This window comes from Chiloscyllium punctatum, chromosome 23 (assembly GCF_047496795.1).
Source record: "Chiloscyllium punctatum isolate Juve2018m chromosome 23, sChiPun1.3, whole genome shotgun sequence".
NCBI classification, from domain to species: Eukaryota; Metazoa; Chordata; class Chondrichthyes; order Orectolobiformes; family Hemiscylliidae; genus Chiloscyllium; species Chiloscyllium punctatum.
In genome coordinates this window covers 50803368-50830846 of record NC_092761.1, presented here as the reverse complement: position 1 = coordinate 50830846, position 27479 = coordinate 50803368, and the positions used below count along the sequence as shown (strand labels likewise).

Sequence of the window (27479 nt, the reverse complement as noted above, 5' to 3'; positions counted from 1 at the left end):
ATGTATTCCTATGAAAATAGACTGGTTACTGTCAGAAATTGGCCATTTACTGAGAACTGTTGGTGTACACCTGAAAATGTAAGTGGAATGTTTGAATGTGCATTGTGGGAGTTAGAGCTGGTTGTGTGTGGGTATATAAATAGACTTAACTGCACTGCTTTGTAGTCCTGTGGAAGGAAGAGTTTAAAATACCCTGTACTCAGGGACCCCACTTCCCAACACAAAACAATGACTGTTGCAAAAGTTTGTTATAGAATAATGGGGTTTTGGAAGCTCCGCTAAATCTTCCTCTGAATAAGTGCTGGCTGGCTGAGCAATCATGTTCTCCAAAGAATAGGAAGCTAATGATTTTGTATATAAGTGCTATTAAATGTTTCTGGGTTTGTTGTCTGTTTTAAAATGAGTTAGAGCTCTGAGTTACCACTGTTGATGTTCTTTTATGTAATAATGAGTGATGTAATACACATTTGGCTACTGAATGCAGTTAGCTTTGGCTAGCTCACTATTAAGTAGAATGATAATTCAGTAACCTGAGAATAAATTACAAAATGAAGAGATGAAATTTCTGGACTCATTGGAATAAGAATATTATTGGCTTAGTGTTTGTATTTTATTGATTCTATCCCTTGACTGCTCTGATCTTGTTCTTTGTCAGTTTCTGCTTTTTCGTTGCTGCTACCATTGATTTCATAGTCCCTAACTTATCTGCTTGCTACTTGGCAAAGGGGGAGTAACACCAATGAAAAAAGTAAGACTCCCCTAGCTTTACCCCTTATAATTCCAGACTGTAATACGTACCATGTGGGTTTATCTTTTTGTTCATTATTCTGTAGTTTCTGTAATCCATATTTGACTAACGAGGTCTACAATTTCCTAATATTGTCTAAAATCCAAGACAACAATTTCTGAGTGAAGACATTACATTCAACCCATTTTCATAAAAACATCTTTAGGGCCCTGTGCTTCTCTCTTTCTGAAAAGTGGAACCAATTGTTATGGACCAGGCCAGACCCCCTCAAAATATTTTAAGTTAGCCTAGACCCTAACATTTTCATATTTTAAAAGCTGATATGAAAGAGGTGTTCCCAGTAAGATGCAGCTGGGAAAGATACTTAGCCTTAAACCAAACAGGATTTATTTAAACACTATAGTTGAAACACCAACTGAAGAAAGTAGAATATAGAATAACATAGAATGTTACAGTGCAGTATAGGCCCTTCACCCATCGATGTTGTGCTGACCTGTGAAACCAACCTGAAGCTCATCTAACCTACACAATTCCATTTTCAGCCATACGTCGATCCAATGACCATTTAAATGCCCTTAAAGTTGGCGAGTCTACTACCGTTGCAGGCCCCTACTATTCTGAGTAAAGAAACTATCTCTAATACCTGTCCTATATCTATCAGCCCTCAATTTAAAGCTATGCCTCCTCGTGCGAACCATCACCATCTGAGGAAAAAGGTTCTCACTGTTCATCTGATCTAACCCTCTGATATCTTATATGTCTCAATTAAGTCACCTCTCAACCTCCTCCTCTTCAACGAAAACAGACTCTAGTCCCTCAGCCTTTCCTCGTAAGACCTTCCCTCCATACCAGGCAACATCCCAGTAAATCTCCTCTGAACCCTTTCCAAAGCTTCCACGTCCTTTCTATAATGTGGTGACCAGAACTGTACACAATACTCTAAGTGCGGCCGCACCAGAGTGCTGTACAGCTACAGCATGATCTCATGATTCTGAAACTCAATCCCTCTACTAATAAAAGCTAACACACCCGTATGCCTTCTTTCCAACCCTATCAACCTGGGTGGCAACTTTCAGGGATGCTTGGACATGGACACCGAGATCCCTCTGCTTATCTACATTACCAAGTATCTTACCATTAGCCCAGTAATCTGTATCCCTGTTGCTCCTTATAAAGTGAATCACCTCACACTTTTCTAGATTAAACTCCATTTGCCATCTGTCAGCCCAGCTCTGCAGTTTATCTATGTCCCTCTGTAACCGACAACATCCTTCTGCACTATCGACAACTCCATCAACTTAGTATCATCCACAAATTTACTAACCCATCCTTATACACCCTCATTCAGGTCATTTATGAAAATGAGAAACAGCAGTGGCCCCAAAACAGATCCTTGCAGTACACCACTAGCAACTGAACTCCAGGATGAACATTTCCCATCAACCACCACTATCTGTCTTCTTTCAGTGAGCCAACTTCTGATCCAAACTGGTAAATCACCCTCATAACTTAATTTAAATACTAGAAAACTCTACAGACCTGATATAGTAATCATTACTAATTAATTGTTCCAATACAGTAACATCCCATAACCACACCCCTTGGCAAAGAGGTAAATACAAATACAGTTTATTGCAGGCAGGAGGGGACAAATTATTGGGAGGTTTCAGGAGAAAGTCGGAGGTATTCTTTACTGAAGTTTACAACTTCCCTGGACACTCTCATCATGTGACTGTTACAGCTAAATCAAACTGGAAAAAATCTGAACTGTGAGAATTGGCTACTCCCCTTCCATTGTTTGCTTTGCTTATTTAACTGCATTACTATCTGAGCCATTTGTGATATCAAAGTTTTCAATTCAGTCACCTTACTCTAGTAAAGTAATTTGAACTGTGCTGAATTTGAACATGGTATACTGGTTAGCAAAGTTAGATCACATGGAATAGAGAGAGAACTAGCTATTTGGGTACAGAACTGGCTTGATGGTGGTGAAGGGTTGCTTTTCAAACCGGAGGCCTGTGACCAGTGGTTGCCACAAGGATTGGTGCTGATTCTACTGCATTTTATCTTTGTACATAAAAGATTTGGATATGAACGCAAGAGGTATGGTTAGCAAATTTGCAGATGAGACCAAAATTGGAAAAGTAAACTTTTCCAAAGTACACTTAGTGATGAGGTCCTGGGGAATATTGCTGAACAAAGAGACCTTGGAGTGCAAGTTCATAGTTCCTTGAAAGTGGAGTTGCAAGTAGATAGGATAGTGAAGAAGGAATTTGGTATGCTTGCCTTTATTGTGCATTGAGTATAAGAGTTGGCAGGTTATGTTGTGGCTGTACAGGACATTGATTAGGCCACTATCGTATAATTCTGGTCTCCCTGCTACAGGAAGTATGTTGTGAAACTTTAAAGGGTTCAGAAAAGATTTACAGGATGCTGCCAGAGCTAGAGGGTTTGAGTTACAGGGAGAGGCTGAATAGACTGGGGCTGTTTTCCACAGAGCATCAGGGGGTGATGGATGATCTTATAGAAATTTATAAAATCATAAGAGGCATGGATAGGGGAAATTGAGAAGGACTTTTCCCTGAGGTGGGGGAATCCAAAACCATTGGACATAGGTTCAAGGTGAGAGGAGAAAGATTTAAAAGGGACCTTGGGGGCGACTTTTTCACACAGAGGGTGCTGAGTGTATGGAATCAGCTGCCAGAGGAAATGCAATTTCCTGTACAATTACAACATTTTAAAAGGCATCGGGATGGTACATGAATAGGAAGAGTTTAGAGGGATATAGGCCAAATGCTGGCAAATGGGTCTAAGATTTATTTAGGATATCTGGTCAGCATGGACAAATTGGACTGTTTCCTTGTTCTGACTCTAGTTGAAAGGTAAATTGTTTTTTCCTGGTTCCATAGGGGAACTCTTAGCTCATTTCTTGCTATCTGTTCATTTGCTGGCTGGGCTTCTGAGGTTTAGATTAGAGTGGTGCTGGAAAAGTGCCTCATCGTATTTCACATTTGATGTTCTAGAATTTCTGACCTTTTTACCTACACAGGAGCTAAATAGTACTCTTGGGATCATGACCTTCTATTCTGCAGTTTTAAATCCCCAGTTTGGAACTCACTAAATCATTTTGTTTAACATTTAGTCTCCATTTTTATATATAAATATATAATTGTAATTAAACCTGTTGCATTGGATTCTCAATTTAAACTATGTAAACACTTATTGCAATTTGTCAGATTTTTAAAAATCATGTGATCCAGGCTATTGTAGCTGTGGTGTTTTAAATATCAAGTTTACTCTATTCCTACTCTCTTCCTCCACCTTTTATATTTCTTTCAGATCATTCTACCAAGTTTCTTTTTGGTAAAACTTACCATTCAGTTTTACTTTAAAATCAATATCGCACCAGGGTTGTGGACACAGATTCAATAGTAATTTTTCTCAAGCAATTAAACATGAATCCACACTTATTTTCTCTAGCAATGGAGAGAGGAACTAAGTTTACTTTGAGTGGTTTCTCTCAAACAGCATGTGTAGGGCTGAATATTGTCATTTGGAACAGTCCATTCTGTAAGTCAACTTTTGACCAGTTCAGTATTTTTAAGGAAAAGGGGAGATGACTAAAGTAAATTCAGATTATTTAAATTGAGGATTTACCACGTCTAGATTGTCTTGATGTCAAAGATTATCAAAGAGTGTGGTGCTGGAAAAGCACAGTTGGTCAGGCAGCATCCAAGGAGCAGAACAGTCGGTGTTTCTGGCATAAGCCCTTCATCAGGAATGCCTGAAATGTTAATTCTCCTGTTCCTCAGATGCCGCTTCTCCAGCACCACACTCTTCGACTCTGATCTCCAGCATCTGCAGTGCTCACTTTCTCCTATTCTCTTGATGCAGTAAAGGACGTTGTATTTGCTGCCATTAAACTAAAGAAAATTGTTACTTCTGACATCTGCAAAGATAGCTAGAACTGAACAGTCAGGGATTGTAATTTAAAAGTAAGTATTTTTTTTAAAATGCACCTGGTGTTTTTCTCATATTCCAAATCATTTATCAATGAACAGCTCCTCAGGCCCAAGGAAATTAATTCTGTATTTTGTACAGTATTATATTAATTTTCTCCTTTTTTCTGTATCTTCGATATACTTTTAATCTTCTTTTTTAAGCTACCTTAATTCTTCATGTCACACTCTTTCTTTTGTTTTCTACAGAAATAAAATTGGTTTGCAGGTTTATAATTAAACTTATAGAAGGGAAATAATTGCAACAATATTATTGTCCTAGCATTCCAGAACCCAGACTGATGATCTGCAGACAAGAACTCAATCCTGCTAAGAAACTTCAATTCAATTATGCTGTTTTTTTTAAAAAAACTACTCTGATCATGAAAAATTTTCATTAAAAAGCCATCAGGTTCATTAATGTTCAGGGAGGGGATGGTGAGTGAATAAAAATCTGGCCCCAAAACCTGGTGTGACATCCATGTGACTCCTGACTCAGAAATATAATTACCACTCAACTGTTCAGTGAAATGTTCTAGTAACTTCCAATAGCATCTGATGTGCCTATTATGATGGCAATCAAACTTCAGTCATACAGAATGGAAACAGACCCTTTTGTCCATGATGCACATAATCTCAAACTAACCTAGTCCCTGCTCCTAGCTCATCCCTTGAAACCTTTCCTATTCATATGCTTATCCAACTATCTTTTAAATATTATAATTGTACCCACATCCACCACTTCTTCAGGAACTTCATTTCACATTTGAACTACTGTGTTTGTTTAAAGGAAATGTCTCATGTCTTTTTATAAATCTCTCACCTCACCTTAAAAATGTGCTCTCTAGTCATGAAATCCACCATCCTATGGAAAAGACAATTATCATTAACTCTATCTATATCCCTCATTATTTCATAAACTTCTGTAAGTACTGACCTTTCCATGAATGATACTTGTTACTTCCTCTTTTCTGTCTTGAGAAATCAACATGATTATCTGCTGAGTCAGTCTATTTGTTTGACTTTATTAAGAGATTGCTTGTAGTCAGCTTGAGGATGAAATGAATGATGGGGGGAGAGGGAGGGAAGCCCAGTCTATGAAGTTCACAAGACTTTGTGGTCAGCAGCATGTTATTGATGATAATGATGATTCACTGTTTCTGTCCAGATGGCCAAGGCTTGATTCCTACACTGCCCAACTGAAAATGAACCTGATGTCACCACTTGCTTTTTTTATCTGAAGGAGTTGGAAAGCTGGGAACCTGAAGATGAACCCTGGTATATGGGAGGAGGGTGGGATGTTTCAAATATTAAGTCTATTGGAATGAATTTTGAAGTTGTGTGGACCTGTTTATAATGCTGGGTGTATGGTTAACTTGGAACCTTGTGTGCAGTGTTAAAAGTAATAGAATTTGTGTAGCACGAGGGAACTATTTGGCCAGTTATGTTATTCTGGTACTACACCTCTGCTCTTTCTCGATATGAATGACATGATGAGGACAACATTGAGATAATAAGACATGAGAAATAGGAACAGGAGAAGGCCAGTCTTCTAAACTTCAGCGAGTAGGGTCCCAACCTGTTTCACCATTGCTATCAATCCCTCATATCAGGGATCATACTAGTGATATGTGTCTGTCAGGGAAACACTTGGTATTGTTCTAAATGAGTTGTAACATTGCTCATGGTCTGTCATGGAATAAAGGGACAGTAGCAACACTGATTTTACAATAGACAATAGACAATAGACAATAGATGCAGGAGTAGGCCATTCAGCCCTTCGAGCCTGCACCGCCATTCAATATGATCATGGCTGATCATTCCCAATCAGTATCCTGTTCCAGCCTTATCTCCATAACCCTTGACTCCACTATCTTTAAGAGCTCTATCCAATTCTTTCTTAAATGAATCCAGAGACTGGGCCTCCACTGCCCTCTGGGGCAGAGCATTCCACACAGTTGAGTGACAGAAAGAATGAAGCAAGACAATATAAAAGAAAAGATATGCATCAGACAGACCTCGTTCTACATTCATGAACCATTGAAAATGATGAAACAGATTGAGAGAACATTCAGCAAACTCGAAAATCTTTGTTAAACTTGTACCGAATCATGGTGGATATCAATGGGACTATTATCTTGTTCTGAATGCCATATTTGGGAAGGATGTGAAGGGTTTAGATATTGCAAAAAAACCTCAGTGAAACAGTTACACAAATAGAATGAAGAAGTTGGACCTTTTCTCTTAGAGCAAAGATTAAAATGAAATTTGATGGAGGTATTGTGGGGTCCGGACAGCATAGATTCCACTGCTCCTATAGGCTCAAGGACTTGAGGTAAGCTAGATTACTTCCAAATTGGTTAAAAAACACACAACACCAGGTTATAGTCCAACAGGTTTAATTGGAAGACCTGATGAAGGAGCGACGCTCCGAAAGCTAGTGCTTCCAATTAAACCTGTTGGACTATAACCTGGTGTTGTGTGATTTTTAACTTTGTGTACCCCAACTTTGTACATACTCACACACACACTCACACACACACTCTTTCTCACACACACAGACACACACACTCCCCCACACACACACACACACACACAGATACACACACTCTTACACACACACACGCACACAGACACGCACACATTCACACTCTCACACACACACATCTCCAAATTATTCCAAACTGGTGAAATACAAACAATGAACTCTGATGCTGGAGAAATAAAAACAGAACATGCCATGGATATTCCAATCTGGCAGATCTGTGAAGAGAGAAACACAGTTAATGTTTTGAAGCTGATTACAGTTCTGAAGAACAGTCACATGGACACAACATGAACTTTTTCTCTTTCCATGGATGCTGCCAAACCTCCTGAGTTTCTGTTGCACTTTGTTTTTAATTCAGGCCTCTCCAGCATCCACGTGACTTTGCTTTTATTTGGGTGTTTAATTCACCACCATTTCTGTTTCCACGCATGACCATTTTGAACAAAAACAGAAATGGCTGGATTTAGCTCAGCAGATCTGACAGCATCTGTGGAGACATATCAGAGATAATGTTGACAACCCAGAGTTCTTTTGGTTTCTATGTCTATCTTGAAGTTCTGTTTTATTTTCTATGGGATTGCCATTTGAATCTTTCAGTTTTTTAGCCTTCATTTGCTTTCTATTTCCTCCTGGTATTTATTTTTGCAACCACATCTTAAAACCATAAGACATAGAAGCAGTAATTAGGCATTGAGCCTATCAAATCTGCTCTGCTATTCAATCATGGCTGATAAGTTTCTCAACCCCAATCTCCCACTTCCTTCCCGTAATCCTTGATCCCCTTGGTAATCAAGAACCTATCTATCTTCATCTTAAATTTATTCAATGACCTGGCCTCCACAGCCTTCTGTGGCAATGAACTCCATAGAAGTTCTCCTTATATCCATTCTCAAAGGTCTTCCCTTTACTCTAAGTGCCCTCAGGTTCTAGTCTCCCCTAACAATGGAAATGTCTTCCACACTGTCCAGGCCATTCAATATTCCATAAGTTTCTATTAGACCCCTCTCATCCTTCTAAATTCCATTGAGTATAGACCTAGAGTCCTCATACGTTCCTCACGTGAGGTGTTTCATTCCTGGGACCATTCTTGTAAGCTCCTGTGAACACCCTCCAGGTCCAGTACATCCTTCCTGAGATACGGGGCCCAAACTGCACATACTCCTCCAAACATGGTCTGACAAGGACCTTTTAGAGCATCAGAAGTACATCCCTGCTTTTATGATTAGATTAGATTCCCTACAGTGTGGAAGCAGGCCCTTCGGCCCAACAAGTCCACACCAACCTTCCAAAGAGCAACCCAGCCAGACCCATTCCCGTACATTTGCCCCTGACTAATGCAACTAACACTATGGGCAATTTAGCATGGCCAATTCACCTGACCTGCACATCTTTGGACTGTGGGAGGAAACTGGACTACCTGGAGGAAACCCACACAGACACAGGGAGAATATTCTAGTCCTCTCAAAATAAAAACCATCATTGCATTTGCCTTCCTAACTACCGACTCAACCTACACGTTTACCTTGAGAGAATCCTGAACTAGAACTCTTAAGTCTCTTTGCACTTAGACTTATGAATTTTCTCCCCATTTAGAAAATAGTCCATGCCTCTATTCTTCCTACCAAAGTGCATGACCTAACATTTTTCCATGTTGTACTCCATCTGCCACTTCCTTGCCTACTCTCCTTACTTGTCCAAATTCTTCATGAGGTCTCCTCACTGCCTCAACATTACCTGCCCCTCTACCTATTTTTGTATTGTCTGCAAAGTTAGACAGAATGCCATAAATTCCTTCATCTAGATCGTTATTGTATCAATGAAAAATTGTAGTTCCAACACTGACTCTTGCAGAACACCACTTGTCACTAGCTGTGATCCTGAGAAAGACTCTTTTATCCCCAATCTCTGCTTTCTGTCATAGCCAAGCTTATTAGCACCTTACCTCTAACACCATGGGCCCTTATCTTACTCAGCACCTTGTCAAAGGCTTTCTTGATGTCCAAATAGATGACATCCATTTGGTCTCCTTGGTCTAAGTTGCTTATTACTACTTCAAAGAATTCTAGCAAGTTTATCAGGCATGACCTCCCCTCGAAACCAGGCTGACTTTGCCCTATTTTATCATACACTTCCAAGTATTCAGAAATCTCATCCTTCACAATGGATTCCAGGATCTCATCCACGACCAAGGTTAGGCTAATTTGTAATCTGTAATTTTCCATTTTTTACCTAACTTCCTTTTTAAACAGGGTGTCACATTAGCGATTTTCTAGTCCTGTAGGACCCTTCCTGACTCTAGCGATTCCTGAAAGCTCACCGCTAACGTGTCCAATAACTTTTCACAGAACTCTGGTGTATAGTCCATCTGGTCCAGGTATTTATCCATCTTTAGGCCATTCAGTTTTTCTAGCACCTTCTCCTTGGTGATGACCACCATAGTCAACTGTACCGCTCACTCTCAAATTTTTGGGATATTATTCGTGTCTTCTACCATGAAGTAATTATTCAGTTCCTCAGCAATTTCCCTATTTCTCACTGCTATCTCTCCAGTGTCATTTTCCAGTAGCCCAATGTCCGCTCTTTTGCCCTTTACACCAAAAGAAATTCTTACAATGTTCCTTTATATTACTGACTAGCTTACCTTCCTATTTAATCTTTTTTTTTGTTGCCCTCTGTTGGTCTTTGTAAGCTTCCCAATCTTCTGGTTTCCCACTGCCCTTTGCCATATTATATGCATTCTCTTTTGCTTTTAAGCTCAACCTGACTTCCCTAGTCAGCCGTGGTTGCCTTATCCTCCCTGTACTGTCCTTCTTTTTCCTCAGGATGAATCTCTGCTGTGTCTTGAGAATTACTGCCAGAAATTCCTGCCATTGCTGTTCTGTCTTTTCTGCAATGCTCTCTCAGTTGATTCTGCTTAGCACCTCCCTCATGTTTCTGCTGTTGCCTTTATTCAACTCTGATTCTATCTTCTCCCTCTCAAATTACAAAGTAAATTCAATCATATTATGATCACTACCTCCTCAGGGTTCCTTCATCTTAAGCTCCCTTATCAATTCTGTCTCATTGCACAACATTAAATCCAGTATTGCCTGTTCCCCAGTGGGCTTCTTAACAAGCTGCTCCAAAAACCCTTCTCATAAACATTCCACAAATTCCTTTCCTTTGAACCACCACCAACCTGATTTTCAAGGAACACCTGCATATTGAAATCACCCATTGCTTTTGCCTTTCTGACACATTTTTTCTGTCTTTTAGTGTATCTTGCGCCCTAGCTCCTGACTACTGTTTGGAGCCTGTACATAACTCCAACTATAGTTGCAGTTCCTCAATTTTAGCCACACAGATTCTACATCATCTGTCCCTACATCATTTCTTAATAATAAGGTAACCACACCTACCTCATCAGCCCACCTGCCTATCTTTTTGATAGGACGTTCAGCTCCCATTCCTGATCTCCTTGAAGACACGATTCTGTAATGCCCAGCACGCCATTCCTGTCTATTTCAATCTATGCCACAAGCTCATTTACATCATTCATTTCACTGTGTGCATTCAGATTTAACACCTTCAGTCCTAAATGAACCCTCCCTCTTGTCATTGTCATTCATTTGTCCAGTGTGCTTGAAGTTTGATTGCTAACCCTTTCCAAACATTTTCTTTTGTGTCTGTTCTGGGGATTTTAATAACCTCTCCTGTGTTCTGCATCCTACCCCCACCCGCTCCCCCACCATCACCCCACCCCCAGCCCATTTAGTTTAGAGCCCCGTCTACAGCCCCAGTTATGTGTTTGGTCCCAGCACTGTTCAGATAAAGACCATCCCATCAGAACAGGTCCATTCTTCCCCAGTACTGGTGTCAATGTCCCATGAGTTCAAACCCATTTCTCCCATACCAATCTTTAAGCCATCCATTTACTTTCTCAATCTTATTGATCCTGTGCCAATTAGCTCATGGCTCGGGTAGTAATTCAGAGATATTACTTTTTTTAGTTCTGCTTGTTAATTTGGCATCTAGCTGTTCATAAGCTTTTAGTAGAACCTCAGCCCTAGTTTTATTGATGTTGTTGATACCTACATGGATCATGAGCACTGGACCTTTACCCTCTCACTCTAAGTTCATTTGCAGCCCAGATGAGATATCCCAAACCCGAGCAGCAGGTAAGCGCACAACCTTCAGGACTCTTGATCCTGGTCACAGTGAACAGTGACTTTGCCTCTACACTATCCTAAATTATAACAACATTTCTATTTTCTCCTCCCACTTGCATGGCTCCCTACTCCAAGGTGCTGCAGTTAGTCAGTTCATTCTCCCTGCAGTCCCCATTCCCGTCCACACAGGAAGCAAAACTCTCGAACCTGTTGGACAAGGATAGAGCTGAGTCTCCTGCAAATCTATCTCTTGGGTCCATCTACCTGCCTCACTCACAGCCACACCCTTCTCTCCCTGACCAATGGCCGAATTTGAGTTAGTTACTCTCAGGGGTGTGACTATTTCCTGAAACACAGCTTCCAAGTAACTCTCCCACTCCCTAATGTGTTGGAATGTTTGAAGCTCAGACTCCAGCTCATCAACTCTGAGGGCTGCACAAGAACGCAAACCATCATGTTATCGAAGACTATGAACATATTCCCCTCAGTTCTTCCAGCAACCAAAATTTACTACAGACATGGAAACTGGGAACCACAATGGGATTCACCAGCTTTCACATTATGCAGAAAGAACATATCGCCTGACCCTCCATCTTTATTTTATTTAATTGGCTTTGAATTAAAACAAGCTTTTTATATCTCTGCATATTTTCTTAATCTGAATGCAAGCTGTAACCGAAAATTTAATAAGGTTCAATTTAACACAGATTCAAATTCACCAGATTTCCTATTTACCAATCAAATCACAAACCTCCTGTGATGTCAGTTGTCAGTTTTCCCCTCAGAATCAAACTCTTACTCCTCAGAATCAAATCAGACTGACCTCTGCTTGCTCCCACTCAGTTCCGGTCTTGAAGTGGAGAATCACAATCATGACTGTTTCTGGCACTAACTTAGCTAAAGAGTTCCAATTGACTTTAGCAGAGTCATTGGGGACATTTAAGCCACTGCCGGACATGCACATGGCTATCCAATGAGTTGAGGGGTGCGGAGGTTAAGTTACTATATTTTACATTAGGATTAAATCTTGGCACAACATCTTGGGCTAAAGGTCCTGTTCTGTGCTGTACTTTTCTATGTTCTATGTTCTATGAATTTTCATACGGTCTTCTATGACATGATGGTTGCATTCTTGTGCAGCCCCTTGTTATAGCAAAGTTCTATTTTAGAAACAATGCTTAAAGTGTTGGTGCTGTTAATTGTGTTATAGCCAACATACACTTTAAAGATTCATACTGCAGAAATAGCATCCCCATTACAGCGAATATGCATTGACAAAACGTGCATTATAACAGAGCATCCTGTATTGTTAATCCAGACATAATTATAGATATCTTAGTGACACAGCACACCTTGGGTAATTGCTCTTGCTGCATCCTGAGGTCATGCCGGGTACTGCCATATGAACATTTTAGACACCTCTACCTCATGCTTTCTCAGTTATTCTGGTGCCTAGTTTTTTTTTATCTAATGTCTTAACAAAAAATATTTTCTCTTCATCAGCATCTTGTTTGTTTCAATCAAGTCAGTTCTGAATTCCAGTGGTACAAGCCGAGTTTATCCAGCCATTCAGTCATAGGACAATCACTCATTACAGCTATTTGCCGAGTGTACATTCTCTGAGCTGCTTCCAACACATGTCCATTCTTAAATTCTAATGGCTTTCCTGATTATTCATAACTGTGATTTACAAATGAAGATGCATCTCCATTTTGATAATATTAAAGAATGCCAGTATATTTCCAGGTCAGGATGGTGAGTGGTCTGGAGAGGGACTTGCAGGTTTTCCCATATATCTACTGTCCTTTTCCTTCGAGGTGGATTGGTTTTGGGCTTGGAAGGTGCTGCCTAAGGAGCATTAGTGAATTTCTGCAGTGTATCATACAGATGGCAACGGGAATTTATAACCATGTCTCAGCCTCATTCATTACCTAGTGGTTTCAAGATGTTTTGACAGTCAAATCATCAATTCACTTCTTAATGTGAAAACCTAAGTATATATAAATCATTGCATAGAACTCATTGTATTTCTCATGCAATTTCTCAAAATTGTATAATACTGCCATTTTAAATTAATTCAATAGCTTGTTTTACAAGGACTCCAATTAAAACTACTGAGTTGAGGAAGAACTTCTTCACCCAAAGGGTTGTAAATCTGTGGAATTCCTGGCCGAGTGAAATAGTTGAGGCTACCTCATTGAATGTTTTTAAAGCAAAGGTTCCTTTTTGAGAAGTAAAGGAATTAAATGTTATGGTGAGTGGGTGGGTTAGCGGAAATCCATGAAACGATCAGCCCTGATCTCCTTAAATGGTGGAGCAGGCTTGCTGAGCCAGGTGGCCAACTCTTGCTCTTTGTTTTTATGTTGTTATGTTTTGGCAGGGTATAAAGAGCCCAAGGATAATTCAGAAAAAAAAAAGTAGGACCTTTCAAGATTTCTGCAATTGATCATGAAAATATATACTGCCGCAGTGTTTGTGGTGGAGGGAATGGATGTTTATTGATATGGTGCCAATCAAGTCAGTTGCTTTGTTCTGGATGGTGTCAAGCTTCTTGAGTGATGTTAAAGCTGCACTCATCCAGACAAGTAGGGAGTATTCTATCACAGTCCTGACCTGTGCCTTGTAGATGATGGAGATCAAGGGAGTCAAGAGGTGATTACTTGCTGCAGTTTTCCTAGCCTGAGACATAAGATTAATTGTCATTTAGAAAGTCATGGACTGGTCAGGGCTTTAAGGGCTTTACTGGTCAGTATGGCTTTAAAGGAAGGTCATGCCTAACAAATTTCATTGAATTATTTTGAGGAAGTGACCAGAAGGATTTGAGGTTAGTGCAGTGAATATTCTCTACATGGATTTTAGTAAGGCATTTGACAAAGTCCCACATGGCAAATGGTCAAAAAAGCAAAAATCTGAGGAATACAGGGCAATGTCGAATTGGATCCAAAATTGGCTTAGTACAATGAAAAGCTGTTTCAAGTGGTATCCTGCAGGGCTTAGTTTTGTTTCCTGCTGCTTGTTTTATACGCTACTAATTTGGAGTTGAAGGCGGGGAGCATAATTGCACATGACACATAAACTGGCCAAATAGTGGATGGTGTAGACAATAGACAAGATGATACAGATGGGTTGCATATTACAGTAATACTACTCTAAGATCAAACTAACCTACATACCCTTCATTTTATTATCATCCATGTGCCTATCCCAGAGTCACTTAAATGTCCCTAATGTATCTGACTTCATGCAACCACCTACCTCTGACATAGAATCATAGAATCCCTACATTGTGGAAACAGGCCCATCGGTCCAACACCGATTCTCTGAAGAGAGAGACCCATTCTCCTACCCTATTATCCTTTATTTAGCTAATGCACCTAACCTACACATGCCTGAACACTATGGGCAATTTAGCATGGCAAATTCAACTGACCTACACATCTTTGGATTGTGGGAGGAAACCGGAGCACCCGGAGGAAACCCACGCAGACACGGGGAGAGCATGCAAACTCCACATAAACCGTCACCCGAGGCTGGAATCGAACACTGGTCCATGCCACCATGCCACCCCAAACCTTCCTCCAATCACCTTAAAATTATACCACCTTGTGACAGCCATTTCTGCCCTGGGGAAAAAGTCTCTGGCTATCCACTCTATCTATGCCTCTCATGTACACCTCTATCAAGTTACCTCTCATCCTTCTTTACTCCATTGAGAAAAGCCCTTGCTCCCTCCACCTTTCTTCATAAGACATGCTCTCCAGGCCAGGCAGCACCCTGGTAAATCTCCTCCGCACACTCTCTAAAGCTTCCATAGCCTTCCTATAATGAGGTAACCAGAACTGGACACAATATTCAAGTGTGGTCTAACCAGGTCTTTATAGAGCTACAGCATGACCTCGTGGCTCTTAAACTCAATCTCCCTGCTAATGAAAGCCAACACACCTTATTCCTTCTTTTTTTTAAAAGATATTTTTATTAGAAATTTTACATTTTTACAAGTTTACAAAAGTAAACAAAACTCTCAAATACAAACATTGATATACAATTAAATCAAATATACAATAGCCAAAATTTAACAAAAGAAAAGAAACACCGAAAAAGAAAAAGAAAACAAAACTCAACTGTCTACTAATCTAACCTACAACTAACCAGAGTGTATATTTAAATCTCTTAACATGCTCGGAATGTGTTAACATCAAATGTAATAAAACCCGTATTCGTGCGGGATTCCTCTCCTAAGGGGCCCCGGACCAGCCAGGTTTGTAATCTCAATTAAATAAAAGCCCTTGTTAGGATGGCCGAAATATCTGTATTTATGTAATTCAAGAAGGGCTGCCATATTTTATAAAATAATTCGGTCTTTTGGTGCACCATATTTGTAAGGAAGTCAAGGGGAATACATTCCATAATTAATCTGTGCCAATTTGAAAGTCCAGGGGGGCCCTCAGCCACACAGTTTACCAAAATATTTTTTCTTGCACAGAAAGAGAGAATAGAAAATAATCTCTTCCTGTGCATATCCAGGGAGGGTAAGTTCGAAAAGCCCAAAAGGAGAGATACAGGGTCCACTTTAATTTCCGTTCCTAAAATTTCTGTCAGGGTACTTGCTACTTTAGTCCAATATCTACGGATCTTATGACAGGTCCATAGGCAATGTACAAGAGTGCCCACCTCTATTTTACATTTGGGACACATTGGAGATGCTCCTGCCTTAAATTTTGCCAATCGATCCGGTGCTATATGGGCCCTATGAAGTATCTTCAGCTGGATAGCCTGAGTTCTGTTGCAGATGGTGATTCTTCTGGCGTTTTCCCAAATGTCATTCCATGTTTCTATAGAGATTTCTAGTCCCAAATCCTGATCTCATGTTTTAAGCAGATTGTCCATATCTCCCGATACTTCATCATGTAGTAAATGATAAATAGTACTGACGGAGGATACCCCCATTGGTCGTAGAACACTACATTCTCTATCTGATTTATAAAGACTATCTAATAACGTAGTCTTCTTCTGTATATAGTCTCGAATTTGGAAGTATTGAAAGAAGTCTCCATTAGGTAATCCGAATATCTGACGCAGCTGTTCAAAAGACATCAGGACCCCATCCTTAAATGGGTCCCATAGACATGAGATACCCCTGGATCTCCAGAGTTTAAAAGTGGCATCTGTACCCAGTTGGAATCCCCATGCTCCCACTATCGGTGCATAGGGGGATGTTTTATGTGAGTTACCCTCATTTTGCCGCATTATATTCCAAGCTTTAATTGTATTTAGTATTATAGGGTTTTACACTGATCCGTAATGATTTTCCTCTTGTCTGAAAATAAAAGGTTAATAAGTGGGCATTTTACTTGAGAAGCCTCAATGTCCAGCCAGACTGATTGTGGAGCAGACAAGACCCAATCAGCTAAGTAACCTAAAAGGGAACTTAACTGATATTTCCTAAAATCTGGGAAGTCCAATCTTCCCCTTGCCTGTGGAAGCTGTAGCTTCTTCAGCTTAATGAGGGGCCGTCTATGATTCCAGATAAAGGAACCCAACCGGCCATATAATTTACGAAGTGTCAGCCTTGGCAGCATCACCGGAAGCATTCTCATAGCGTATAGGAGACGGGGCAGGACATTCATTTTAATTAGTGCTATTCTACCCAGCCAGGAAATTGGAAGGTCTCCCCATCGCTGGAGGTCCTGCCTTATCCTTTCCAGTAAATGCACAAAGTTAGTCTTGTATAACTGACCAAATACTGGGGTAATAAAAATACCTAAATATAAGAAACCGTCCAGGGACCAACGAAAGGGAAAAAGGGATCCGTCCACTAAGTGGGGTATCATAGCAAGGCATAGCCTCCAATTTTGAAAAATTAATTTTATAGTCTGAGAATGCGCTAAATGTATTAATAACTTGGATTAGGTGAGGTATGGACATCAGAGGATTACTGAGGAATAGAAGAACATCATCTGCATACAGGGTAATTTTATGTTTACCTGTACCAATCCTCGGGGCCGTTATATTAGGGTCAGCCCGTATAGCTTCTGCTAGTCGCTCAATTATTAGCGTAAATAACAATGGCGAGAGAGGACATCCTTGACGGCAGCCCCTACCCACACTGAAGCTATCCGAACCTAAACCATTGGTAACCACAACTGCTTTGGGATCACTATACAATGTTGAGACCCATTTGGTAAACACCTTTCCAACGCCAAACCTTTCCAATGTGTAAAACAAATATGACCATTCAACCCTATCAAATACCTTTTCCGCGTCTAATGAAACTGCTACTCCTGGTATCTTTCCCTGATGGCAGGCTTGAATCATATTCAAAACCCTTCTAATATTGTTGGATGATCTACGGCCCTTAATAAACCCCGTCTGAGAATCCTTTATGATATGTGGTAGTACCCTTTCTAGTCTCAGTGCTGATGTTTTAGAAAGGATTTTAAAATCTACATTTAGTACGTCTGTATGACGTACAATCTTCTGGATCCTTTCCTTTTTTAAGGATAAGAGAGATATTTGCCTCTTTCAGCGAAGGCGGGAGACAGCCCTGACTATATGCATAGTTATACATGTCCATAAGTGGACCAGTCAATATTTCTGTAAATTCTTTATAGAATTCAGTTTGAAAGCCATCTGGGCCCGGTGCCTTACCGCTCTGAAGTTGCCTAATTGCATCAAGTATTTCTTGGACTGTTAGAGGAGCATTTAGGACCGATACCTGTTCCGGAGTTAGACCCGGAAAGGTCAAATTTTTTTAAAAATGATTGCATCCTCCTAGTCCTGTCTTCACAATCCTGCGATTTATATAACTCAGAATAAAATTCTCTAAAGATTGCATTAATCTTTTTATGATCATGAGTCAAAATACCCGTACTTTCCTTGGTAGACGTAATAGTCTGAGGGGCCTATTTTTTCTTTGCAAGAAATGCTAAGTATCTACCCGGTTTGTCGCCATATTCATATAACCTTTGTTTTGCAAATAATATTTCCCTCTTAGCCGTTTGAGTAAGCATAGTGTTTAGAGCTGTCCTAAGAGCCGTAATCCTTTGCAATTCATAATTTCAAGTGTTCTTTATCCAACAGATGTGTCTCCTGTAGGAGAGCTATATCAACTCTTTCTTTCTTAAGATTTGATAATATTTTCTTCCTTTTGACTGGCGAATTACTCCCCTTGACATTCCAGGTGCACCACTTAACCGACTGATCAACCATAATGATCTGGACAAATCTGAGACCCCTCAGGAGGGGAAACCCTATCCAGAACATCCAGAGCATAGAGCCTGTAAAATTTACAAAAATAAAGGCTCTCTAATACGCTCACAACAGTTTATTAAAAACTATTTCTAAATAAAAAAAATATAAAATGTATCTAAGTGGAGATTTTCCCCCTTGTTCCCAGGGGGTGTCACTTCCTCTCCAAAAGTCCATCATATCCTCTCCCAACCAATGCCCCACCCTTGACCCCGGCGGTCCTCAGTAAAATGAGGAGAATTCAGATATAATACAAAGCTAGAGTTAACAGTGAGCACCCTAACCCCACCCACACCAACACCTGGATATATTTGGTAATGTTAATACCATATATAAACATGTAACTATAAAATTACAACCTCAACAAATAATAATTAAATATAATAATACAAAATAACAAGGGAGAAACAACCCCGCTCCTAAAGACAGAGGTAAAATAGAATAACCACCTCCCCCCACCAACACTAACCAAACTCCCCAGCGTATATATAATATATACGTACACACATATACATACACATATATATATATATATATATACATACACATACATACATATACACACACATATATACATACCCACATATATACATAAAATAATAAAAGAAACAACCCCAAGGTGGGGGGGGGGGGGGGGGGGGAGAAAATCAGATCCCTCTCTCCACCCCCATGATAATATTAAATGGTAAGGTAAGAAAAAAAAGGGGGGATATAAACCAAAGCAGGGGGAAAGACAAACCAACATCCATTATCTCTTACAATTTATCTAAGAGAGTCCAAGAATTTCTTAGCCTTTTCTGGTGATCCGAAGTTATACACGGATCCTTCATGGTTAAAGCGTAGCGTTGCTGGGTAGCATAAGGAGTACTGAATATTTAAGTCCCTTAAACACTTCTTCGCCTCGTCGAATGCCTTCCTCTTTTGGACCAGAACTGGAGAAAAGTCCTGGAATAACATGATCTTGAATCCTTTATAAATCATGGCTTGGGGATCTTTCCCAAGATTTCTAGAGGCTTCTAGGAATATCTGCCTCTCCTTATATCTCTGCAGCCAGAACAGGACCGGGCGAGGGCGCTGGTTCGAGCTGGGCCCGCGTATTGCGACCTGGTAGGCCCATTCCACCCTTACCTGGCCTGATCCAGCTTCTAGATTTAAAAGCTGTGGCAACCACTGTTCAAGAAATGCTGTAAGCTGGCCTTCCTCTTCCCGTTCGGGAAGGCCCAGCAAACGAATAATTTTTCAACGACCTCGATTATCGAGGTCGTCAATGTAATTCTCTAAGGTCCGGACTCGCTGTTGGAGAGTCCGGACCTGATCCACGCCCGATTGCACTGTAGTTTCGGAGGTCACAGCCTTTAACTCTGCCCCTCCAACTCGGCGCTCGTTTTCCTGGATATCTTGGTCGTGCTTCTGCAGCACGGCCGAGAGTGAGTCCCATCGATTTCGGGACTCCTCGATAAAAGCGTCGATCTTCGCGTCCAGTTTGGACATCATCTCCACAAGGCTTGTTACTGTAGGTGAGTCCCTCGGGGCGGCTGTGGATGCCTCAGCTGCAGCTGAAGAGGGAGAGGGTGGGGGAGGGGGTCCTGCTTGCTGAGAGCTGTGGTCTCCCTTCCCTTTGGTCTAAATATTAGACTGTTTAAATGTAATACTAAGCAACTAATTAAATTCAACAGCTGTTATGAATGATTTGGTGAGTGTGGTGGGGATGGGTGACCCACTTTACCCAAGTCTTGGGAAGAGCACTATAGACTCAGACTTGCTGGGTCGCCGCCATCTTGAATCCCCACCATATTCCTTCTTAACAGCCCCATCAACTTGGGTGGCAACTTTGAGGGATCTATGGATATGGATGCCAAGATCTTCATACTGTTTCTTCATACTGCCAAGAACTCTGCCCGTAACTCTGTAATCTGCATTCAAATTCGTGGAGTTAGTCGGGTGGGCAGGAAAGTAATAGCTGGGGGCAAAAGTGAGGACTACAAAAGCTGGCGATTAGAGTTGAGAGTGTGGTGCAGGAAAAGCATAGCAGGTCAGGCAGCAACTGAGGAGCAGGAAAATCAATGTTTCTGGCAAAAGACCTTCATTAGCAATAACGCAATAGATGGAGTTCAACTCTAAGTGTGAGGTAATGGAGTTAGGGTGGTCAAACATTAAAAGGGAATATACCATAAAATAATACACTGAGAGGGGTTGATGAAGTGAAAGGGACGGCACAGTGGCTCAGTGGTTAGCACTGCTGCCTCACAGCGCCAGTGACCTGGGTTTGATTGCTGCTTTGGGCTACTGTGTGGAGTTTGCACATTCTCCCCCTGTCTGCAGGTTTCCTCTGGGTGCTCCAGTTTCCTCCCACAATCCAAAGATGTGCAGGTCCCATAGTGTTAGGTGCATTAGTCAGGGGTAGATATAGAGTCGGGTCTGGATGGGTTACTCTTCGGAGGGTCGGTTTGGACTTATTGGGCCGAATGACCTGTTTCCATACTGTAGGGAATCTAATCTAATCTTGGTGTGCAAGTGCACAGGTCACTAAAGATAGCAATAAAAGTAGATAAGTTTATAAAGAAAGTATATGGAATACTGTACTGCAGCAGAGGTATAAAGTACTAGTGTAGGAATATGCTGATGAAACTGTGTAAGACTGTTAGATGAAACTGTTAGATCGCACCTGGAGCATTGTGTGCAGTTCTGGTCACCATATTACAAGAAAACCACAATACATACACCACATTGCTCTGGAGAGAGTGCAGAGAAGATTTAGAAGAATGTTGTGACAGGGCTTGTAGCTACTAGGAGAGACTGGAGGAGTTGGGGTTGTTTTCCTTGGAACAGAGGAGACAGAATTGACATGACTGAGTTTTACAAAACTGAGGTGCAGAGAGAATAGACAGGAGGAACCTGTTTCCCTTGGCAGCAAAATCAAAAATGAAGGGTTGTAGATTCAAGCTAGGTGGCAAAAAGATTATAAGGGATGTGAGGAAAAGTGTTTTTTTATGCAAAGAGTGGTTGAGTGACTGGAATTTACTGCTTGGCTTAGTGGTGAATACAGAGACCCTAAACTCTTTCAAATCGTACTTAGCTCTGCACCTTAACCTTGCAGTTTACAACATTTATGGGTTCTTTAAAGGAAGATGGGATTAGAAAGGATGTTTGGGTGGCTTTGGTAAGCATGGATAAGATGGACTGAATGTCCCCCTTGTGCAGTGTATCATTTCTATTTTCTACATTTCAATTAGTTAGAAATGATCTGAGTAAAACATATAACAGCAGGAACTGGAGATCTAAAACTAAAGCAGCAATTGCTGGCAGAAATCAGCAGGTCTGGCAGTATCTCCAAGAAGAAATGTAATTCTTTCAAATCTAAGTGACTCAACATCAGAACTGAGATTATTCTTTATTCACTAATTACTTGTTAATGAGATTAATTTGACCTTTTCTGTTCTTGGCATTTGAGGGTTGGAGCAGTTAGAGGAGAGATGTGATGCCAGCCACACTTTCCTGTGTTTGCTACCTGCAACTGATTGCTGGAATGTGGTGTTTTAAGATTGTTTTCTGGCTGCAGACTATGAAGAGAAGTTGCTTATGTGTTGTCTTTGCACAGCCGATTCCCCATTTTGCCTTGCAAGCATGTGATATAGAGGCAGCATTAGTCAGCTGGCAATTGCCTCACTGTAGTTCCTTGGGCACAGTGGGCAAGAAGCCCTTTTCACCTACAATTTAGATAACTCAAAAGTGTACCATCTACCAACATGGAAAATTGAGTGTAATGCATGATTTAGTATGGAGAAAGTGAGGACTACAGATGAGGAGATCAGAGTCGAAGAGTGTGGTGCTGGAAAAGTGCATTTGAGGAGCAGGAGAATCAACGTTACGGGCATAAGCCCTTCATCAAGAATGATGCTTGTGGGCCAAGGGGACTGAGATAAATGGAAGGTGTGTGGGACTGGGAATGCAATAGGTAGATGAACCTGGGGTGAAAGTGACAGGTTGGAGAGGAGTGTGGAGCAGATAGATGGGAAGGAAGATAGACAGGTCAAGGGGGCAGTGCCAAGTTGGAAGTTTGGGACTGGGATAAGGTGGGGAGGGGAAATGAGGAAACTGATGAAATTCACATTGATGCCATGCGTTTGGAGGGTCCCAAGGTAGAAGATGTAGGTGTTGGGTGATTAGGGTTGGTGATAGAGGAGGCCCAGGACCTGCATGTCCTTGGAGTGGGAGGGGAGGTTGAAGTATTCAGCTACAGGATGGTGGGTTGGTTAGTGCAGATGTCCCAGAGATGTTCCCTGAAACGATCCACGAGGTGACATCTCCTCTCCCTAGTGTACAGGAGACCACATTGGGTGCAACAGATACAGTAGATAGTGTGTGGCAGTACAGGTAAATCTCCATCAGATGTGGAAGGATCATTTGGGGCCTTGGACAGTGATTGGCTAGACTTGGTATATTACCTCACCAATGTGACTAGCTGGGAATTGGCTTTGGATGGAATGCAATGAAACAGTCATCAAGGTTATTGTGAACTGGGTTGGAATCAATGTTAACACATATAGGATCTTTCTGGCATATCTTTGGAACATAGATAAGATGATTGTCTTGATCTGAATTTTATCTATCAAATCACAACTGTGACTGTTCCATTAACTAATCTTTTTTTTTCCTCCTCCCCTCAACCTGCCTACAGGTCAGAACATCAGAGTCATTCTCCAGCTTGTGCATTCCTCTTTATGAAAATTGATGTATTAGATCTGACTATAGAAAAGTTCTTCAGATTGGAAATGGAAGGGCTGAAGTTGTACATGATGATTTTTCCATGTAATTTTACAGCAAGGGGGATGGAAAGTGGAAGGAGATCTGCTTGCTCTCTCATGCTCTCTCTCTTTCTCATTTATTCTGTGTGTTTCTGAGATTTCTGAAAGGCATTTACTTAGAACAAATAACAACACAGCATAGGAACAGGCTCTTTGGCCCTGCATGCCTGTGCTAACGTATTCAGCCCTTCCACACAAAGCTATCTTCTCTTGCAGGATCCACACCCTTCTATTCGACAAGGTTCCCCACGGGAGACTGATTAGAAAGGTTAGATCTCATGGAATACAGGGAGAACTAGCCATTTGGATACAGAACTGGCTTAAAGGTAGAAGACAGAGGGTGGTGGTGGAGGGTTGTTTTTCAGACTGGAGGCCTGTGACCAGTGGAGTGCCACAAGGATCGGTGCTGGGCCCTCTACTTTTTGTCATTTACATAAATGATTTGGATGCAAGCATAAGAGGTACAGTTAGTAAGTTTGCAGATGACACCAAAATTGGAGGTGTAATGGACAGTGAAGAGCTCAGATTACAACAGGATCTTGACCAGATGGGCCGATGGGCTGAGAAGTGGCAGATGGAGTTTAATTCAGATAAATGCGAGGTGCTGCATTTTGGGAAAGCAAATCTTAGTAGGACTTATACACTGAATGGTAAGGTCCTAGGGTGTGTTGCTGAACAAAAGAGACCTTGGAGTGCAGGTTCATAGCTCCTTGAAAGTGGAGTCGTAGGTAGATAGGATAGTGAAGAAGGCGTTTGGTATGCTTTCCTTTATTGGTCAGAGTATTGAGTACAGGAGTTGGGAGTACAGGACATTGGTTAGGCCACTGTTGGAATATTGCATGCAATTCTGGTCTCCTTCCTATCGGAAAGATGTTGCGAAACTTGAGAGTGTTCAGAATAGATTTACAAGGATGTTGCCAGGGTTGGAGGATCTGAGCTACAGGGAGAGGCTGAACAGGCTGGGGCTGTTTTCCCTGGAGTGTCGGAGGCTGAGGGGTGACCTTATAGAGGTTTACAAAATTATGAGGGGCATGGATAGAACAAATAGGCAAAGTCTTTTCCCTGGGGTCGGGGAGTCCAGAACTAGAGGGCATAGGTTTAGGGTGAGAGGGGAAAGATATAAAAGAGACTTAAGGGGCAACGTTTTCACGCAGAGGGTGGTATGTGTATGGAACGAGCTGCCAGAGGATGTGGTGGAGGCTGGTACAATTGCAACATTTAAGAGGCATTTGGATGGGTATATGAATAGGAAGGGTTTGGAGGGATATGGGCCGGGTGCTGACAGGTGGGACTAGATTGGGTTGGGATATCTCGTTGACATGGACGGGTTGGACCGAAGGGTCTGTTTCCATGCTGTACCTCTCTATGACTCTATGACTCTATATTTGTCCAGTTGCTTCCTGAATGCTGCTGTGTCTGCTTCCACCATAGCCTCTGGCAAAGCATTCCAGGCACTCAGCACTCTTTGTGTGGAAAAAACGTGCTTAACACATCTCTTAATGCTCACACCCCTCACCTCCTCGCATCTTGATCTGGAGTCCCCTAGTAATTTACCCCTTCACCTTGGGGAAAAAACCCTCATACTTTCCACTCTATCTATGCCATTCACAATCATATCAATTTCTATTGGGTCACCCTCAACCTCCAGTGAAAACAAACCCAGTCTATCTAACCTTTCTTCACAGCTAAAATTCCCCATACCAGGCAACATCATGTTAAACCTTTTCTGTATCCTCTCCAAAACATCCACATCCTCTGGTGACCAAAAGTGGAGCTGGAAAAGCACAGCTGGTCAGGCAGTAGGAGAGTCAACATTTCAAGCCTTCCAGCTCAGCTCAGCAGAACCTCAACCTGAGCTACAAATCTTCTCAAAACTCGCCACGTGCTCCTCATTAGGACACTGTAAAATTACAATAAATTTTATTTTTAAGTTGGAAAAGTAGAAGCAGCGTGAATGGGTGGGGTCAAGCTTACTCAGACCAGGTTATTTTTAGTTTTAGCCTTCAGTGATGGTTGCTGGGATCTTGGAGCTGAATGTGGAAACTTTTATTTCTCTCTCTGTTAGAGCTAAAAGCTCGGGTTCTCTTCCTGCTGCTTGAATCCTTTGAAAAGGGCATATCTATTGCATGTAATAGTTAAGTATATATTTTCCCCAGCACTCATGTTGTGTGTGCAGGTAAGGGTCACAGTGAAAGACACATGTTGTACAAATCTTTATTCAATTTCCACCACCAGGAAGAAAAGAAACACCCAAGTAGCCAGTGACAAGCAGTGCCCTTCACATCAAAGGGCAATGCTGTGTGATCAAACAGTGAAGGGGAGGGCAGGGATTAAATCAAAATAGATTTGGAGGGGGAAATAATATACTCCACTCCTTGCGGTGTCCACCTCTCCCTGAACAGCTCAAGGGTGTTGGTAGACACTGCGCGCTCCTTCTCCAGAGACACCAAGGCTCTAACATAACCACGGAAGAAAGGTAGGCAATCGGCCCTAATGATCCTCTCCACGGCCTGCTGCCTGGACCTGTTTATGGCCAGTTTGGCCAGGCCCAGGAGCAGACCCACGAGGAGGTCGTCAGACTTACCCTCCACCTTCCGTACCAGGTTCTTGGAACAGTTATTTAGTAGTTAATACATATTATTTTGTTAAGCATTTCAATAGTTACAATTAAGCAAATTATTTTGTGTTTATTCTGTCTGTATTTTAATTATAGTGAATAAATATAGTGTGTTTTGTTCCAGTCCTAGTAGTCTCTCCAATTAAATTGCATTCAGAACTTATCTCTTAAATAATTCTTAAGATAAAAAAAACCTAGGGTCTTGACCATCTTCTTAATATATTTTGAAGGGATTTGGTTAGTTGGTTATGAACTGGGGGCTCTTGTTTGGGTCAAAATCTCTAATTCCATGTTGGGTTTAGGATTATTGGATTCAAAGACACAGTTGTGTTCTCTTTACTGGAGTTGAATTAGATTTGTTTAAATAAGGTGTGCTTTGTGTAATAATGGCTCTGTCTGTTCACTAAAAGTTTCCTGGGGGGTGAAAGAAGTCCCTTTGGGAGCTTTACAAAAAGTCAACAAGGCAAAGCTTTTGGAATTGTTAGACTAGCTGGAGTTGGGGTTTCCTTTGTCTGTGGCAAAAAGAGAAGGTAACAGCTCAACATTCATGATTGCTGGAAATCAGAATAATTGGAAATGGCTAAAATTTAATTGCAAATGAAGCAACTTGAACATAGAAAGGAAATTAAACAGTTTTAACTACGATTAAAAGCAGAGGAAAAAGAAAAGGAAAGGTAGGTCCTAGTAGAAAAAATGGAGAAAGAGGATTTTTGAACTTCAGAGATCAGAACTGAAAACTCAAAGCCAAAAAGATGTGATGAGGAGAGTAATGGAGAGCAATCCTATCATAGCCAAGGGCCTGGTGGGGTTCTGTTTAAATATGCCTCAAAATTGCCAAAATTCAATGAGAAAGATGTTTTTGTTTCATTTGAGAAAATGGCTTAACAAATGAAATGACTGCTGACCATGTGGGTATTGTTCAGCCAAACAAAACTGGCAGGTCTAGCTAGTGGCGGTGAGCTACCTATTTAAACTGTTAGTGTAGGGATACCCATAATACTGTTAGGAAGAGAGTTCTAGAATTTTGACCCAATGATAGAGGTCACAGCTTTAGAAGTCATCTTCATTTGTGCAAAGTGTGTCTCCAACCATCAGAGAGATTGCCCCAAATCCCATTGACTCTAGTTTTGCGAGAGCTTCTTAGCTGTCCCTGACATCAATGCCAATCTGACTGTCTAAAGAAGATGATGAGTTGCTACAGTCCATCTTCTCGATGGTACATACTTGCTGATACTGTTATCAGAAATGGATTCAGTGCCAATGAAGCAGCCTGCGTTTTTCCTGAATGGGGTCAAGCTTCTTGAGTGTTATTGGAGCTGCACCCATCCAGACAAGTGGGGGGTATTCAGTCATATTCTTGACTTGTA

General features: G+C 41.2%; 1 protein-coding gene across 1 annotated transcript; it reads left to right on the top strand.

The window, feature by feature from the left end:
- On the top strand, positions 1 to 26602 carry LOC140493954 (baculoviral IAP repeat-containing protein 5.1-like). Its single transcript, XM_072592906.1, is given in 4 exon segments — positions 1 to 78; positions 5915 to 6024; positions 23369 to 23499; positions 26523 to 26602. Coding segments are annotated over 4 exon segments (399 nt in total).
- The last annotated feature ends 877 nt before the right edge of the window (positions 26603 to 27479 follow it).